The sequence below is a fragment of the Neoarius graeffei genome, chromosome 26 (genome assembly GCF_027579695.1).
Source record: "Neoarius graeffei isolate fNeoGra1 chromosome 26, fNeoGra1.pri, whole genome shotgun sequence".
NCBI classification, from domain to species: Eukaryota; Metazoa; Chordata; class Actinopteri; order Siluriformes; family Ariidae; genus Neoarius; species Neoarius graeffei.
In genome coordinates this window covers 5517240-5537243 of record NC_083594.1, presented here as the reverse complement: position 1 = coordinate 5537243, position 20004 = coordinate 5517240, and the positions used below count along the sequence as shown (strand labels likewise).

The 20004-nt window shown below is 38.9% G+C and overlaps 1 protein-coding gene across 1 annotated transcript; it reads right to left on the bottom strand.

Annotated features, from left to right (window-relative positions):
• Positions 1-5075: 5075 nt before the first annotated feature.
• On the bottom strand, positions 5076-17313 carry si:ch211-117k10.3 (Krueppel-like factor 15). Its single transcript, XM_060909754.1, has 3 exons — positions 17181-17313; positions 14659-15646; positions 5076-12273 (listed from the first exon to the last, which is right to left on the bottom strand). The coding sequence occupies exons 2-3, from the start codon at positions 15576-15578 to the stop codon at positions 12105-12107; spliced, it is 1089 nt and encodes a 362-aa protein (XP_060765737.1). The 5' UTR covers positions 15579-15646; positions 17181-17313; the 3' UTR covers positions 5076-12104.
• Between the last annotated feature and the right edge of the window lie 2691 nt (positions 17314-20004).

Genomic DNA, 20004 nt, shown 5'->3' with positions numbered 1-20004 from the left:
GACTCCATCCCAGGCGAGGTAATTAAAGGCGTCACACAGTGGCGATAAAAGTCGCATTACTCTGCACCAGAATGCTTTCGAGATTCGAAATAAATTGACCGTCGATTTTTCAAAAGCTTCCTGCGGTTGTAATCGGTCCTTATTTGATCATACCCATCACTTGAAATTTTCCGCGTTCGCAGCGCCCCCTCTCGGTCAATGGAACAACTGCGTGACGTCATACCAGTAACCACTCGGTGCAGTTGCAATGGCGGACACACCAGAAAATAGGAGCGATGCTGAGGAAATTAGCTTTGATTTTACCGATACAGAAGAAGAAAATGGCCCACAAGTAGAGATTTTGACAGCTGAATGTCCTGGTGGTATCCAGCCTTACAGATTTGAACCTGAGCGCTCATCTTCAGAAGAAAATGAGGACAGTTCTGACGACGACAGAAACGAAGACGAGAATGAAGAAGACCGGCGACTTGAAGACTTGTTTTGGTTGGTTTCTCTGACTAAATCACTACTTGTGTGTATTTTTAAAGACCATTTTCACTTGAATTAGAATGCTGTGTGATTAATCTATGATTATGTGTAATACTGATAGCTGTAGGGGGTGAAAGTAGAGCTAGAAAGATTGAATTCTAGCAACTTGACAGCTTGCGATCTCGCGAAATGCAGTGGGCCTTCTGATACAGTAGACCCCTTGATATTCCAGTTTTCATCATTTTCCTTTTATTGCGGTTGATTTTAACTTGATATTCAGTATGTTATAGGCTGGGAGTATTGAGCTTTGTATTGTATTGTTTAGTAAACGTACAATCGTCAGTAATAAGTGATAATTATTAGTTAAAGGCAGCTCTGTGGCATAAATCTTTCAATTAATCTTCTGTCATCCATTTGCTAAAATTATGTGCCACATATGTTATCAAGACAACACTTCATGTGACAAAGAAAGATATGACAAATACATAAATGTATGAAAATCATTTTGTACAATTAATGATTGATACATAGAAACACTTAAAACATGTGTTTTTAAAAAATATATTTTTTTTCTATCAATACCTAGCCATGACCTTGAAATCAGATCCATTGATAACAACAGTCACAAATAGTGTTCAGTGTTCGTTGTTACAGCCAAACACAATACACCGATTAGGCATTTTGTATCACAGAATATTAATACATCATTTCATAGTGTTTTGAGTGTTCAAATCTATCCACAAACTGAATAAATCCACAAAATCCGCAATGTAAACAACTCTGGTAAACGCACGCTATAGAGAAAACATGGCGACAGGCCAGCATCACCCAAGGGAGGTTACTGGTATGACGTCACACACAAGTTGACCTAGTTAACGGCTGGCTGCCTAAATTTGGCTGTGCGCGTCAACTTTAAATGCTTGTAGCGGGCGCATCGTGACACTGAGATCGCGGGAAACCGAGGGGCTTGAATAACCCACCAAACCCGACATTTTGACACATGATATAGCCTGATTGCTGAAATTACCGCACGACGCCTTTAAAGTGGCCGGTGAGTGTATACAGTAACTGTCTTTACATGAAGTGAATAACCCTGTTATAATGCGTCACAGAACAGAAAATTTTCTCCCGACTTTTGCTTAACGACTATGGTCTTCATGAAGCAGGCTTCCACGTTTTGAAAGATGTAGATACTTTAATGGGAACCTACATAGGGCCTTCACAACACATTCATTAGCATTGCATAAATCTCTCATAAGCAGTGTTGAAGGAGTCACATAAAAAAAAAACAGTGATGCTTGAAAGTTTGTGAACCCTTTAGAATTTTCTATATTTCTGCATAAATATGATCTAAAACATCATCAGATTTTCACACAAGTCCTAAAAGTAGATTAAGAGAACCCAATTAAACAAATGAGACAAAAATATTATACTTGGTCATTTATTTATTGAGGAAAATGATCCAATATTACATATCTGTGAGTGGCAAAAGTATGTGAACCTCTAGGATTAGCAGTTAATTTGAAGGTGAAATTAGAGTCAGGTGTTTTCAATCAATGGGATGACAATCAGGTGTGAGTGGGCACCCTGTTTTATTTAAAGAACAGGGATCTATCAAAGTCTGATCTTCACAACACATGTTTGTGGAAGTGAATCATGGCACGAACAAAGGAGATTTCTGAGGACCTCAGAAAAAGCGTTGTTGATGCTCATCAGGCTGGAAAAGGTTACAAAACCATCTCTAAAGAGTTTGGACTCCACCAATCCACAGTCAGATAGATTCTGTATAAATGGAGGAAATTCAAGGCCATTGTTACCCTCCCCAGGAGTGGTCGACAACAAAGATCACTCCAAGAGCAAGGCGTGTACTAGTTGGCGAGGTCACAAAGGAGCCCAGGGTAACTTCTAAGCAACTGAAGGCCTCTCTCACATTGGCTAATGTTAATGTTCATGAGTCCACCATCAGGAGAACACTGAACAACAATGGTGTGTATGGCAGAGTTGTAAGGAGAAAGCCACTGCTCTCCAAGAAGAACATTGCTGCTCATCTGTAGTTTGCTAAAGATCACGTGGACAAGCCAGAAGGCTATTGGAAAAAAGTTTTGTGGACGGATGAGACCAAAATAGAACTTTTTGGTTTAAATGAGAAGCATTATGTTTGGAGAAAGGAAAACACTGCATTCCAGCATAAGAACCTTATCCCATCTGTGAAACATGGTGGTGGTAGTATCATGGTTTGGGCCTGTTTTGCTGCGTCTGGGCCAGGACGGCTTGCCATCATTGATGGAACAATGAGTTCTGAATTATACCAGCGAATTCTAAAGGAAAATGTCAGGACATCTGTCCATGAACTGAATCTCAAGAGAAGGTGGGTCATGCAGCAAGACAACGACCCTAAGCACACAAGTCGTTCTACCAAAGAATGGTTAAAGAAGAATAAAGTTAATGTTTTGGAATGGCCAAGTCAAAGTCCTGACCTTAATCCAATGGAAATGTTGTGGAAGGACCTGAAGCGAGCAGTTCATGTGAGGAAACCCACCAACATCCCAGAGTTGAAGCTGTTCTGTACGGAGGAACGGGCTAAAATTCCTCCAAGCCGGTGTGCAGGACTGATCAACAGTTACCGCAAACGTTTAGTTGCAGTTATTGCTGCACAAGGGGGTCACACCAGATACTGAAACCAAAGGTTCACATACATTTGCCAGTCACAGATATGTAATATTGGATCATTTTCCTCAATAAATAAATGACCAAGTATAATATTTTTGTCTCATTTGTTTAACTGGGTTCTCTTTATCTACTTTTAGGACTTGTGTGAAAATCTGATGATGTTTTAGATCATATTTATGCAGAAATATAGAAAATTCTAAAGGGTTCACAAATTTTCAAGCACCACTGTATGTCAGAACTTTTGCATTCACATGAGACATTTAATACAATAAGTGATTGTCTTTCCATGAACATGAACAACCCTGTTATAATGCGTAACGGTTATTTTCTGAAACAATGCACAAATAGTTTTCTCTGACTTTTGCCTGATGAGTTTGGTCTTTCAGAAACAGGCTACCATATTGTAAAAAGGGGGGGCGGGATCATCTATAACATATTATGTATTTAACCAGTACCTACATAGAGCCTTCATAACATGTTCATAAGCTTTGCACAAAATCTCTCATTATGCAATGCTGGAGGATTCACGTCAAAATTCTGTCCAAAATTGTGCAGCCACATTAAAGGTTTTCTATAATTTGTGGCTGTCTTTATATGAAAGTGAATAACCTTGTTATAATGCCTAAAAGAACACGTGTGTGTATATACAGTCTCAGAAATAATGCAGAAATCATTTTCTGATTTTTGCCGAAAGAGTCCAGTCTTTAAGAACCTGCAGCGTTTTAAAAGAAAATTATTTAACAGGAACCTATGCAGACCCTTCATGACACATTCATAAGCACTGTATAAACTCTCATCTAGCAGTGATGGAGGATTTCATGTACAATTTACAAAGGATTATTGTCACTCCCATTTATATCACAACATCCTGTATATAGGCTTAGTAAATTTGTACATTTGTAGAAAGTATACATTAATGCTTCATAAGAGTGTCATAAAGGCACACATGATTATCGGAACAATACAGGTTTCTTAAGAATCTGTACATGACAGTGGCATTGTGTTTTATATTAGTTTTCTAAATTCAAACTACCGCAAGCATTTCTAGGAAGTAGATACATGGATACAAAAGCTGACATAACAGGACAATACTTATGACCAGTCATAAAGCTTCATGAATGTTCGTTTGGTCATTAGAAATCAACAACAACAACAACAACAACAACAAAAAAAACAGATCCATTTTTAAAACTTGTAACTAAAAACCTAAAAACTGTAATGTCACCTCAGAAGTGACACTGTAAGAGATTTACGCAATGCTTATGAATGTGTTATGAACACACTGAAAAATAAAGCGCTATACGTGTTTGTTCTTTAAAAAAAAAAACCAAGCTACTATATGTATTAAAAATGACATTTCGTACAGAAATGAGTGGCTGCTCCATACTGTAAATACTGTTTGAATATTTAATGTAGCTACACTGACGCTTCATAACACATTCATTACATATACATAGATGTTATGAATATATAACGGAATTCAGAGGATTTGGGGGGAAAAAGTGCAAATTATAGCACGAGTTCGCTTTTATGATTGAGGTCACCTCATGAATTTGGATGTATACCTTTCAGAAATCCTCAAGAAGGGATGAATAAAGGATTTATGAATGCTTATGAACATAAGACAAACTAAGAAGTTGTAGAATTCAGAAAAAGAAAATTAGCTCTCGCTTTAATGTAATAAGAAACAACATAAAGCCTCAGTTTTTCACATTTCATGAATAAAAATCCTTCCGATTTGCTTTTTTAATGCTTATGAATGTCTTATGAAGGCTGGACGTAGGTATCCTTCAAAAGACTTGTTTCTGCATGACAGTTAAACAGTTACATTAATACATCAGGTGATACAATATTTTGATCCTATGTATAAAAAACAAAACAAAAAAAAGATTTAGGAAATAACTGCTAGGGGAAGAAAAAAAAAACGGCCCAGTGAATTGCTTCTTACTTGTTTTATTGTTGTACATAAGAAAATAACATTTATTTTCTTCAGTTATTCAAAAAAATATAACCTAGACATCTCCAGCTACATGGCTGAGCAGCTATACTCAATGGCTTTAATGACGAAATTAAAGTGTTAATGCCTTAATGTGAGTGTGGAAAGGAAAAGGAGAGAGCGAGAGGGAGGGAGGGAGGGAGGGAGGGAGGGGACGGGTGGGGAGATGGTCGTCAGACGGCGCGTTTCAATACTGTTTTTAAGACGCCCTCGTTGACTTGGTCTTCGTGATTTGCGTGTTAATTTGCGACAGAAAATCCAGCTTGAACGCAGAAATTCGAATGTTACGTTCACTGCCAGTCAAAAGTTTTTAGGACCATTTAGCATTTTTGTTTAACTTTAAATTACTGAAAATGTAAAAATAAAGAGAACTGTTTATTTATTACTAATTATTATCCATCCAGGACACTTTTTCGATGGAATAAAAGCATGTGTTCTAGTCCCTTCCAGTGGGTTTCATTCATTTGGTTCGATAGCATGCAATATTGTTAGCATATCGCTTATCCTATGTGTATTACGTCACTCTACCCAATGGACAATGAGCGTTGAAAATGGTTTACGATACTACGCGGTTGTCAAGACAACACGATGTCACACGTTGGAGACGTAACATTTCCGCGCTAGCAAGTGAGCGACTGGGACAATTTGTAAACAAACATGGCTGCCAGGTTTGCTTTGTTACAAAATACAGAACTTTTGAGAGAATTTTGAAAGAGAAAGATGCGTTGAACACCCGAAAGGAATGTGTATGTATAATAATCAGACCCTCCAGGATTTCGCGATGTTGCGATTTGCAACTTCAACGCAAATTCAACCAATCCCCGCGAATTCAGGGTGGTGTTGCAATTATATCCAATCACCGCAACTTTCCCGCAAATTTGACCAATCGTTGGCGTCGTCTTGAGGTGACGTCGACAAACTACCTTCCGCCTTACTTCCGTGTATACGTTCAAGAGAAGCAGCATGTGCGCAGTGTTGCCAGATTGGGCGGTTTTAAGTGCATTTTGGCGGGTTTTGAACATATTTTGGGCTGGAAAACATCAGTAGTATCTGGCAACACTGCATGTGCGAGTCAGTGTTTATATAGGCTTAAATTCTGTTGCTGAAAGTGTGTTATGTTTACAGTGAAGGACTGTGTGCACTTTATTTTTTTTTTACTTAATACAAGAAATTAATGGATGCCAACATTTTTGCCAAAATGGTATTTTATTTTCCATTGTTTAGGCAGCTTCAGCATCATACTGTGAGATTCTGTTCAATTGTTTTTTTTTCTTCTATGAAGCCTGAGCCGTTTATTTTATTAGTTTATAATTATTGTTTAATTTAGTCTTCAGGAGAGACTGCCTGCACACAGTACTAGTATTAATAGGTTTTTTTTCTTACATGAAAGCTGAGGCATTTATATTATATTTGAAGGTAACTTCATGTTGTGCTGTGAGGTTCTCTGCACTTTAACTTTTGAACCAACAGGAGCATTTGGATAAGTAAAGCCTATTTTTCTGCATTTTTGTAGTCCTGGTAATCTTTTATATTGGTAAAGTTGTTTATAGGACCATTTCTCAGTGTCTTTGTTTTCTTAATCAATAGTTTTTCAGTAATAACTTAATATTTAACATAATCAGTCAATTTTAATCACAAAAAGAGAAAATCGCAACAATTTCTCGCAACTTTCACTTCCTCCCGCAATGTAATCGCAACAAAAACCTAAAAAACACCGCAACTTTCATCGCAATTTTTTGGAAAAAACCCCACAACATCAGACATTTTAGCCCGCAACAATCACAAAAAAGGTCCACGAAATCCTGGGGGGACTGATTAATAATAATAATAATAATATTGGCTGGATTTTTTTTAGGTCTATCAGATATATTCCATTCAGCTACTCGTCTTCGACTCGTTCAAGATCATGCTAGCTGAATGGAATATATCTGATATACCACTCAACGCCAGCCAATATTATTTAAATGTTGCGTGAATTGAGAAATCTTAGAAATGACTTCTATTGGAACCATCTACTGTAAAAACCTTTACAATGCTCTCATCAGTCCGAGGTCATGATATGCCAAAAAGATCATTATTATACCACGATTCACAAAGACGTCGCTACGATACGCAAGAAGTGTCACGATATTAGAAACCGTGAGCAGGCCGGTAGTTGTGCCGCATCAAATCAAACTGTTTTGTAGATTTTGTGTATCATCATCGACAAAAAAATGATTTCACAATGAAAAATTCACACAAAAAAAATCAAATCAAGAATTTATATAGATTTAAAAGGCTAAAATTTTATTATTAAATTTTTCTCTAATATTATTTTTAAAATCAAATATTTATTTTAAAAAATAAATAATATATATTTTTAAATTCTGCGATCACAGAAAAGTGTATTTTGCCCTAACTTATCCCGAGACTGAGATTATATCGCTACACTTCCCAGGCACTTCAGGAACCACGTCTTTATTTTATTATATTTTATTTTTACAGTTAATACCAACACCGGGTATTTTTGAGGAATTATTTTTATCTACAGGATTAACAGTTTCACCCTTGGTTATGTAACAAAGCATTCGTTTCGAGTCACGTTATGATCCGAGAGCGAGACGTTTGTTTGTTTGTTTGTTATTTGTCTGTATGGTTTCCGTCCTAGCGTACTGAAATAAAACAATAAATCCACGTGTTCAAAAATTTTTTGACTGGCAGCCATTTCAATCTTTGTTATTTCATATAATAATAATAATAATAATAATAAATACCATAGTGCTGCTGAATTCTGATTGGTCAGAAGGTGTTGATTCGTTTTCTATTACAGCAGCTCGGACAGAAGTAGTGACATAAAAGGACTGAATATAAAAAAAATACAGTATGTACAAAAAAATAACTGTAAGGAGACGTTTATTTAATGTTAATGTTAATGTAAATGTAAGGAGTCTCCAGTGTCAGCGCTGTGTAACAGTCAGAGCTAAAGCTGTAACAGCGGTTTCTAGGTAACATCACATGCTGTTTTTTTTTTTTTGTCTTAGCTACTTATAGTTTTACAGATGCTCTGCAAGATTAAATGACGTGTCAGTGTCATTGTTTAAATCGATGAAAAGCGGAATCGTTGGTTAATATCTGTCGTATAAAAAGAATAAAACACTTCGGTATGTATACTATAGCGTCACGAATATTGTTTTAAACTACGCTGGCTTTTAAAAAGATTTGTCCGATGTTTTTATGTTAGAAAATAAAATCGCGTCAGCGTGCAGAGATTTCCGGACTTACAGCCGACAACGAGGGCGCGTGAATTAAAGACAGTATTGAAACAGCAAAGAAAGGAACAAGTTAAAATAAAAAAGCACCCTCATTACGTGAGCACCACTAATCACGGTGACGTGTTTTTCAATGTATATGAACGACCTGGAGTTAGTCATTAATCACTGACACATCTTTGTGTTCAGAACTTCTCGAAAACAACAACAACAAGAAAATTTAATTAACCAGAACGACCAGAAAAAAGGCAAAGGTAATCGTGAGGAAGCTTTACAAGCTACTGATCAGCTCTCTTTAAGTGAACGGACGGAGTATTAAAAAAAGAAGAAGAAGAAAAAAAAAGCTTCACTGATTTGTGATTTACAATCATAACAAGACAGCTTCATTAATATTGAAATGTCAGAATAATTATGAAACGTTCATCTGCTCCTGATGAATCGAAACATAATACAGTTCTGCTCTTAAACGTAGCTTATAAACATCAAGTTTTTGTTTACTGTCCCAAGGGATGCATCGATACTTTTTTCCCCCAAATCGGTAATGTTATCGATTATTGATACACACACTGACGCGTACAGAACGCTTTCTTTAGCTCCGTTTATGGTTTCTGTTTCCTCTGGTTTAAATATCGACAGTGAAAATGTATGCACACGTGTCTGGTCGTGCGTTTAGGCGAGTGGCTCGTTCTTTATAACATTAGCGATATAATTTTAAACAAAGTGCGTTAGCTAGTTTGTATGGAGTCGGGTTACAGTGGAGAAGAGCGCGAGTTGGGTTGATCCAGAAAAGCAAGTGCGTTTGTGTTTTCATGGCGTCGCAATCCTTCGTACTTAATTAAGGATCGTAAAGAACAATTCTATCCACATTCACTGGGTATGAGCAATTGCGCACTCTGATTGGCTACTCTACTACTAGGATATCAGCTCGTATAGACCCCTTTCACTGACGTCACCCGAAACCGGAAGTAAACAGACCCTGCGCCATTTTGGAAGACCAACAAACTCGTGATAAGGGGATAATAACGGCAGCGGTATGTGAACCCACGAGAATAAAGTGGAGTGGCAAACGACTTAAACAAATCTGAGCTGTTTTATTTATGATTTATTGGCCCAACAGTAGACTTGAAAGAAACCTGTGTGAGACTTGGCAAAAAACTGTGGATATAATGGATAAGTCTGTGCATGATCTGCGGACACTTTGAGGTAAGCAAACGCAAGAAATTCAGATTTAAAACATGCTAAAGTGGCCCCAAGTTGATAACTGTATGAGGAGCAAGCCTCCCAGACTTCTACAATTTAATAATAATAATAATAATTTAGGATGGTTTGGGGCTTGCTCGCTGCTGCCAGGTTGGTTGTCGAGTAGCCTGACTGTTTTTTTTTCTTGCGTGTGGTATCATTGTTGACGCGAGGTTGTTTTTTGAACATGCCAATGCGGACACGATTTCCCCTGATGAGTTATGACTTCAGACGCGATGCGTGTGTGGAGTCCGCGTGATATGTGCGTAAGATGGGCTTCTCATGTGTTTGGAGATCCGCGCTCCGAGACAAGCGCAAGTACACACACCCCCAAGGGAAAAAAAGGGGCCCCCCGAAAATATCGGCATAGTTCGAACACTGAGTGTAGGCACTGGGTGTAAACAACAAATAGTTTACAATGTCTGGGTAGCAAACAGATGGCAGAATTGGTGTCCGGTCCTCCTTATGTTTCCATTCTCCCTTGCCGCGAGTCTTATCATATGGGTCAAACCCATCAATCACAGCCAGTTTCTCCACATACCGTGCCCTTTCTGCAGCTGGTAATGTACTCACATAACCCGAATTATCATCCATCATGTCACTTTACTCTCGCTCGTACTTTGTTTTATATTGTGAGTGCATGTACTTGGTCTTCCAATATGGCGCCTAACAAAATCTCGCGGCGCGGTGACGTCATGTGAAAGGGGTCTATACGGTGAGGAGAGAAAAACAAAATGGCGGCGCATGTTGCTGAAACAACCGAGGATGAAATAAAAACTCTACTTGGAAAAAAAAACACAAAAAAGCTAAAAATTACACAATATATAGAATGAAAGTATTTCACGGTAAGAACGTATATTATTTAAATTATCTTTCAATAATAATAATTATTATTATTATAGCATTTTTTCACAAATTGCTCCTGTCATTTCATCGGTTTGTTTACATACTTCATCTTTAAGCATTAAAATTTGTTGAATTTTTTGTCAGACTGGTTCAAAAGCTCAAAGACGTTTGAAAATTACAGAACTGAAAAATGTCCAAGGAAAAATTAAATAAATGTCTAAAGCTGTTCTATACTTCGGCACGACAGCAAGATGGCTCTTTCTATAAAACAAACAAACAAACAAGCAAACAAACAAACAAATAAACACTAAAATCAATTCCTACAGCCATCGATAGGTCCGCCAAAGAGGAAATTATTTTGTCGGACGTTTTGTATCGAATGTTTCTCATGCAATCAATCAATGTGGATAGAATAAAACAGTTATTCCAATCAGTCAATCAATCAATTTCGTCGTACACGGCTTATCGCTCACGTACGACTCGATTCCGTGGAATAACTGTTAAACATACCGAGTGAGAGCTGTTACTTTCATTCACCTAGCATTGCAGCTTACAGGTTAACGATACTGCACGGGTTTGTCCTCAGCCGTTTCCTCTGAACTTCGAACGCCATCACTAATCATTAAATACGTCCATTAATCTTATGTCATACAGTACCACCTGGGATCAGATTTGTTTTTCCAGTACGAGTAAATAAGCACCGTATCAGACTGACACCTGAGACCAGTCTCAGTACCGATGCATCCCTCTTCCTTAGCTTATGTGTGTTTTTACAGTACGTGAGCGGTAATTCCTTAGTTGTAGTAAATGTCGTACGCCAAAGTCCCATCGATAACTGGGATCTCTGGTTTGGCATTAGCCTCTCTCAACAGTCTGAAAGAGATCTGAGGCACAGGATAGACGCACTTTAACAAGATTTGGTTCAGTCAGGGATGTGATTGGGCCGGAAAGAGGACAGGCAGCATTTTTGCAAAAGAAAATTCAAAGAAGTCAGTATCATCAGGCATTAGTACAAAGAAAGTAAGATAGGTAAAAAAAAAAAAAAAAAAACCTCACACTGGACCTTGCATTGATTCTCAGAGGCAGGAACTTTTCAAACCTTACCTTAAGTGCTATACGTTAGACACTATTCCATCTGCAGTGCATATTTAGGAAAAGAAAAAAAAAATCAGGATTATCTTATCTTTAGCTTCGGTTCTAGCGTACATAGCATAAACAAGACCTTTTTTTTTCCACCTTTACAGGTAGCTATACATGAAGCTTTATTAAAGACACTGCTATAAAGTGTAAGGCAGTCTGGAGACATGCTCACGTTTGGAAGTCTTTCCAATTCAGATTACTTGGGAATATTCACAAAAATGCACCAGTTTAGCACCGTGCTCATCCTCATCCTCATGGATCTCTGCATTGAAATCTCTCCCAACTCATTTACGCCAAGGGTAGTGAGCAGGGTAGTGCGGCGTGTAGCAGCGCAAATCTGCTCCGGGGCTGAACAATCACATCCCTGAGGTTCAAGTTAGCCAACGTTAGCACCGAGAAAAGCACAGATCTGGAGAAAACCAAGCAAAAGGAAGGAAAGTGAAAAGTAATGGAAGATCGAGCTTTTCCAGGTTTAGTGGAAGGATCGCGCTGCTCATTCAGACGCTCGGTCTGGCCAGTCTGCTCGCGCGCGGGCTCCTGTGCACCTTGGTGTGTTTGGACAGATGGTCGCTCCTGGCAAACTTCTTGTCGCACATCGTGCATTTGTAAGGCTTCACTCCCGAGTGCGAGCGACGGTGACGGGATAATTCATCCGACCGCGAGAACCTACCAGCACAGCAGGGTGGAATAAAAAAAACAAAAACATGGAAATAAGGCACACAGGAAGGAGAAAACATGCGTCCTGAACAAGGGAATATATTTAAGTATGGTTACTTATACACCTACAGTCAACTTCAGAAATACTGGCACCTTTCATGCAAATAAATGAAAATTAATATATATATAATATAAAATGAAAAACGCATAAAAAACTGATATTTTGATGTTACATACACAAGGGGACTAAATAGTTTCTTATGGGGCGTCGTGGCTCAGGTGGATAAGGCGCCATACCATAAATCCGGGGACCCGGGTTTGATTCCGACCCGAGGTCATTTCCTGATCCCTCCCCGTCTCTCTCTCCCGCTCGTTTCCTGTCCTGTCTCTACACTGTCCTATCCAATAAAAAAAAGGTGAAAAAAGCCCCAAAAAATATCTTAAAAAAAAAAAAAAATAGTTTTTTATTAACATGAAAAGTCAAAGTCATGCAACTGAGTCTCTGTAAATTATAAGCTTTAAAATTATTGGCACCCCCAAGTTAAATTCATGTGTTACGGCTAGATATTTTAAATAAATAATACTTATTAAAAATATATTTTGATTCAAAAATAGATTATACACATATTTGTATATCACTATTATTATTATTATTATTTCAACCAATTTGTGGGTTTCAAAATTATTGGCACCCCCAAGTTAAATTCATGTGTTACGGCTAGATATTTTAAATAAATAATACTTATTAAAAATATATTTTGATTCAAAAATAGATTATACACATATTTGTATATCACTATTATTATTATTATTATTTCAACCAATTTGTGGGTTTCAAAATTATTGGCACCCCAATTTGAATCATGTTAAAATTACTTGTTTTTATATCTATATAAAACATTACTTATTAACCTCAAAACACCTTAATAAGTCTTAATATGAAATATCAATGATATTTCAATTATAATTCGACCCATTCTAGTGGTCATAGTTTCAAAATTTTTGGCATCACAACAATTAACATGTGGTCGATACTCCTGAGATTCTGCTTCTGTTCTAGGGTGCCAATACTTCTGGAGATGACTCTATAATAATGATATATTGATAAAATTATATATGAACATTATGATATGTGAGAATATACATATATTTACCTATTTTTATTTTTCAGAGCAATGCTGAAGGCCTACTTGCTAAAATATAACCGCATTACTGATTATTCTGATCTTACTTCCTCAGTATCAGTTCATACTCACGGTCACGTGTCTGATCAGTACACAGTTCAATCATTAAAATAATAATAATAATAATAATAATAATAATAATAATTTCAGCCTGCGACCCTGTAGAACAGGATAAAGCGGCTAGAGATAATGAGATGAGATGAGATTTCAGCTTTACGTAAGCAGGCATTTTTTAAAATAAAACAAAATAGCTAATAAATTAAACATCTCCACAAACATTATAGGCTGACACATAGACACAGACAACCATTCACACTCACATTCACACCTACGGTCAATTTAGAGTCACCAGTTAACCTAACCTGCATGTCTTTGGACTGTGGGGGAAACCGGAGCACCCGGAGGAAACCCACGCGGACACGGAGAGAACATGCAAACTCCGCACAAAAAGGCCCTCGCCGGCCACAGGGCTTGAACCCGGACCTTCTGTGAGGCGACAGCGCTAACCACTACACCACCGTGCCGCCCTGATTAAATAATAATAATAATAACAAATCCGCATAAAGTAAATCATCTGTATATGATTTAAGATATATAATTTAAAAAAAAAATAAAGAAAGCAAGCAAAACAAAGAACAAACAAACAAAAAAACCCGCATGAACTAAATTTGGTAAAATATATTTAAAATCTAAAATGAAAAACTAATTGAAAGAGCACAAACTCAGCAGCCGCCCACTTTGAAGGCTTAGAATTGAAAGTAGTAATATTAAATACGGGGGCGGCACGGTGGTGTAGTGGTTAGCGCTGTCGCCTCACAGCAAGAAGGTCCGGGTTCGAGCCCTGGGGCCGGCGAGGGCCTTTCTGTGTGGAGTTTGCATGTTCTCCTTGTGTCCGTGTGGGTTTCCTCCGGGTGCTCCGGTTTCCCCCACAGTCCAAAGACATGCAGGTTAGGTTAACTGGTGACTCTAAATTGACCGTAGGTGTGAATGTGAGTGTGAATGGTTGTCTGTGTCTATGTGTCAGCCCTGTGATGACCTGGCGACTTGTCCAGGGTGAACCCCGCCTTTCGCCCGTAGTCAGCTGGGATAGGCTCCAGCTTGCCTGCGACCCTGTAGAACAGGATAAAGCGGCTACAGATAATGAGAATGAGAATATTAAATACCAAAATAAATTTTTTTTAAAAAAATGAGAACCGTAATTAAGCCTCACCTCCAGCCACAGTCTGGCCAGCTGCACAGGTACGGCTTTTCACCTGTGTGTCTGCGGAAGTGGGCCTTCAGATGGCTGCTCTTGGTGTACATCTTCTCACACCCTGGGTGGGAACACTTGTGCACGCGCAGGTTTTCTGTAGAAGGCCTGGCTGGGCGTGGAGGGATGGCTTTGACCAAGCTGGTCCCTGCTACACCAACCGCCCGAAACGTAATGGGCAGCGGAGCGATCTTCACATACTTTTGGTCTTGGCATCCCATCTCACCGACGATGGGTAGCACGGTTGCAGAAGGCATCGGAGGGTAGAGCAGGGCGACGTTCTGCCCGCCCTGGACACCCAGCACCAAGTGGGCCACCCGGAGTCCATTGGCAGGGGAGTTCGTTTGAGGAAGCGGGTGGCTGATCTGCACGGGCTGAACCTGAAGCACCACTGGAGCGCCAACTAACACTGGAGCGGAGCTAGCTGTCACGCTAGCTGTAGCATTCTGACTAGCAGGGGTTTGAGTGGAAGATTTGACTTCCATACTGTTTAGCTGACTCGCAGGAGATGGCGTGTCTTTATCAACGACCTGCTCCGTTTTTGCATCTGGAATGACGAGGCCCTTTTCCACCTGCTCCATCTTCTCCATCAAGAACTCTTCAATGTCCTCAAGAGTCGGAGAGAAGCTGCTCGAAACGTGCAAGGTGAAATCAGGAAATCTGGGAATTTCCTCCATGCCTGAAGTGCAGTCTAAGTTCAAGAGTCCGTCTTCCTCTTCTTCTTCTTCTTCACCCAGACCGGCAGCAGTGTCACCCGTCTCAGGGCTGGAGCAGGAGCCTGAGCTGCCCCCTTCACTGCCCCCTGCCTCCATGCAGGGCAGCGTGAGCAGCATGAGCGAGTCATTAGCAATGGCCACTGGTTTATCACTTAATGAAACCATTTATTACAGTCCGGAGCAAAAAATAGGCAGGTGACTGAGGGAGAGAGTGAATCACTGCAGACCCGTCGCTTTAATACCCGTAGAGCAGAGGAGGAAAAAGAAACAAAAGTACGGTGGAAATAAGTAACACATAAAGCATTTCAAATTGCATGTCATATTAACCTGCGACACACAAATGTAAAAGTGAAATAAATGCAAATATAACAGAAAAAAATTAAATATTAGTTTATAATATAGTCAACTGGTACACGACTAAAAACTTCTGTAATCAACGTTTAAAAATTACATTCGTAAAGAAATATTATGCAAAAAAAATTAAATTCAATTAAATACAAATAAGCAAAAAATGCAAAATCGTACTCTGACTGAATAATTATATTTATCTTTTTTAACCAAAGCTTGCACAAAAAATTAACATGTGCAAAAAGATAAAGTAGTAGTAAAATTAAAATATGCAAAAAAAAAAGTTTTTAAAAAACATAAACTCAGCCCATAATGCGGTCAAATGGAAAATTATTGGCACACATCATCATACATGGGAATGGGATGCCAATAATTTTGAAATGACTGTTTTGCAGAGATAAAGGAACATGAAACGTTAGTCAAGAAAACAATACATTATGTGAAAAATTTTTTTCAAAGCTGTTAAATAAAACTAAATACAAACAAACAAAAGGAAAAACTTTGTCCGACTGCAAAATTATTGGCGCACACCTCGATTCAAACTGGGGTGCCAACAATTTAGAAAATGAGGGTTTTACAGGGAAAAAGAAAACATAACGTTAAACTAGTCAAGAAAACAACACATTATGTGAAAAATTTAATAGCTGTTCAGTAAAACTAAATACAAACAAATAAACAAAAAAAGGAAAGACCTTATCTTATGTCCAACTGCAAAATTATTGGCACACACCTGAACTCAAACTGAGGCGCCAATAATTTTGAAATGAGCATTTTACAGGGAAAAAGAAAACAAAACGCTAAACTAGTCAAGAAAACAACACATTATGTGAAAATATTTAATAGCTGTTCAGTAAAACTAAATACAAAAAAATCCGAAAGACCTTATCTTCTGTCCAACTGCAAAATTATTGGCACACACAGGGGTGCCAATAATTTTGCAATCCGCTTTAATGCATTAAAATGAAACTTTACAACATCAGCACATGTTTAAGTTTTGGATATCACTCCGTGCATGTACTGTATAAGTTAAAATGTGCACTATAAGTGTCTTTTTTTTTATATTTTTCAATCATTACTATTTTTGAAAGTCTGTTCTGCGCAAAAGGTGCGCAGCCACAATCCCAGTTTCCGCAAAAGTGCGTCAGCGCTCCGGATTCGCAGGTCGTCTGAGGAAATAATGCGCGATGGGATTAAATTGAAAATAGTAATTAGTTAACAGATTTGTCTGTAAGTTGCCTCTAAAACATCTCACACACGTGTCGCAGAGGAAAAGCAAAACAACGTTGATTAAAAAAAAAAAAGTCTGCGTTTTTTCTGCGCAGGGTCACCGAGAGCGCCCCCTCCTTCTCCGAAACCCCGCGTGCGACTTTAAACATGAAGCATTTAAACGTTACCGAATGGCGTATTGTTGTTATTTACCTCAAAACTGGGACAGATGGAGACCTTCGGTGTGTGATTAAGCGGAACTTGGCCTGAACGTAGGTCGCTTTTTCGTATTATTGTAAGTGAAGATCTCGTCCTTGCCTCGGTTCCATGTTGGCATTTTCTCTGAGGCCCCCAGTCACATGACGACAAGGATCCGGTTCCTTCGCGCTGATTGGCTGCTCTTCCGGAGGCTCGCCTTGAGACGACGCGTCTGATTGGTCGCGCTGTCACGTTTCATGCATTATTTATTTTGAGGAAAGCCAGAGCGAAAAGCACGAGGCCAGGCCACGCTGAAAACAGAGCTAGTGAGCCGACTGCGCATGCGTGGACATATACACTCCCCGGCCATTTTATTAGGAACACCACACCAATCCTGAGTGTTTACAGCACACACACACACACACACACACTAAGGACATTCATGCACATAATGTTTATAGCAGTCCCCCCAGGATCTCTCGGGCCTTTTTTGTGATTGTTGTGGGCTAAAATGTCTGATTTGATTTTTATATTAATTAATATTTGATTTTTAAAATAATATTAGAGAAAATTTTAATAATAGGCGGCACGGTGGTGTAGTGGTTAGCACTGTCGCCTCACAGCAAGAAGGTCCTGGGTTCGAGCCCCGTGGCCGGCGAGGGCCTTTCTGTGCGGAGTTTGCATGTTCTCCCCGTGTCCGCGTGGGTTTCCTCCGGGTGCTCCGGTTTCCCCCACAGTCCAAAGACATGCAGGTTAGGTTAACTGGTGACTCTAAATTGAGCGTAGGTGTGAATGTGAGTGTGAATGGTTGTCTGTGTCTATGTGTCAGCCCTGTGATGACCTGGCGACTTGTCCAGGGTGTACCCCGCCTTTCGCCCGTAGTCAGCTGGGATAGGATCCAGCTTGCTTGCGACCCTGTAGAACAGGATAAAGCGGCTAGAGATAATGAGATGAGATGAGATTTTTCATTGTGAAATCATTTTTTTGTCGATGATGATACACAAAATCTACAAAACAGTTTGATTTGATGCGGCACAACTACCGGCCTGCTCACGGTTTCTAATGTCGTGACACTTCTTGCGTATCGTAGCGACGTCTTTGTGAATCGTGGTATAATAATGATCTTTTTGGCATATCATGACCTCGGACTGATGAGAGCATTGTAAAGGTTTTTACAGTAGATGGTTCCGATAGAAGTCATTTCTAAGAATTCTCAATTCACGCAACATTTAAATAATATTGGCTGGCGTTGAGTGGTATATCAGATATATTCCATTCAGCTAGCATGATCTTGAACGAGTCGAAGACGAGTAGCTGAATGGAATATATCTGATAGACCTAAAAAAAATCCAGCCAATATTATTATTATTATTATTATTATTAATCAGTTCCCCCAGGATTTCGCAGACCTTTTTTGTGATTGTTGCGGGCTAAAATGTCTGATGTTGCGGGGCGTTTTCCAAAAAATTGCGATGAAAGTTGCGGTGTTTTTTAGGTTTTTGTTGCGATTACATTGCGGGAGGAAGTGAAAGTTGCGAGAAATTGTTGCGATTTTCTCTTTTTGTGATTAAAATTGAGTGATATGTTAAATATTAAGTTATTACTGAAAACTATTGATTAAAAAAACAAAGACACTGAGAAATGGTCCTATAAACAACTTTACCAATATAAAAGATTACCAGGACTACAAAAATGCAGAAAAATAGGCTTTACTTATCCAAATGCACCTGTTGGTTCAAAAGTTAAAGTGCAGAGAACCTCACAGCACAACATGAAGTTACCTTAAAATATAATATAAATGCCTCAGCTTTCAATTTAAGAAAAAAAACTATTAATACTAGTACTGTGTGCAGGCAGTCTCTCCTGAAGACTAAATTAAACAATAATTATAAACTAATAAAATAAATGGCTCAGGCTTCATAGAAGAAAAAAAACAATTTGAACAGAATCTCACAGTATGATGCTGAAGCTGCCTAAACAATGGAAAATAAAATACCATTTTGGCAAAAATGTTGGCATCCATTAATTTCTTGTATTAAGTAAAAAAATAATGTAAAGTGCGCACAGTCCTTCACTGTAAACATAACACACTTTCAGCAACAGAATTTAAGCCTATAGAGATCTTGCACGTGATGTCACATCTGCTCCAGATTGTAAGCAGTCGCCATTTTGTCGGTCAAACGCCATATTTCCGCCGTCTTTCCAACACTGACTTTGGGTTTTTTTCGCCCAAATCTTCAAATATTACCGTGCCACAATGCTGGAGAGTTGTATGGCATATAAATGCCACAACAGGAGAGGTCAGAAATCAGGAAGAAAGTGTCATAGGCTGCCACGGGACCCTGACAGGCGTGGATTGCTGCTATCAGCTGGGCCGATGCAAACAACAAGAACAAGGCATGGGAACCGACTGGAAAGAACGATCACTGGCGCCTGTGCAGTGACCATTTCATCTCAGGTTCGCCATGTATTTATTTCAGTATATCCATGTGGTTATTCTCAACATAAGTTTATGACTTGCTCTCATAAAAAATTCCGGGAAGTGGGAACCTGAGAAAAGGCTTGGGGGGGGGGGGGGGGGGGGGGTGGATTGGGTCTTTAGTGGTGTGACAATCAATGTAGTCTCTAGATATAAAATTATTTTACACTTTTACGGGTCAGATGTAGAGATAGATAACTTCATAAGTATCAAATCATAAATTCCTCGTGCTCAATTGCCACTAGTCAGTATATTTCTGTTTTTCAGGGAAGTAGAGCAATAACCCGACCTCTCCAGATTATGTACTGTCCATTTTTGCTCACACTTCCTCTCCACTGAAGAGAAAATGAAAGAGAGAAA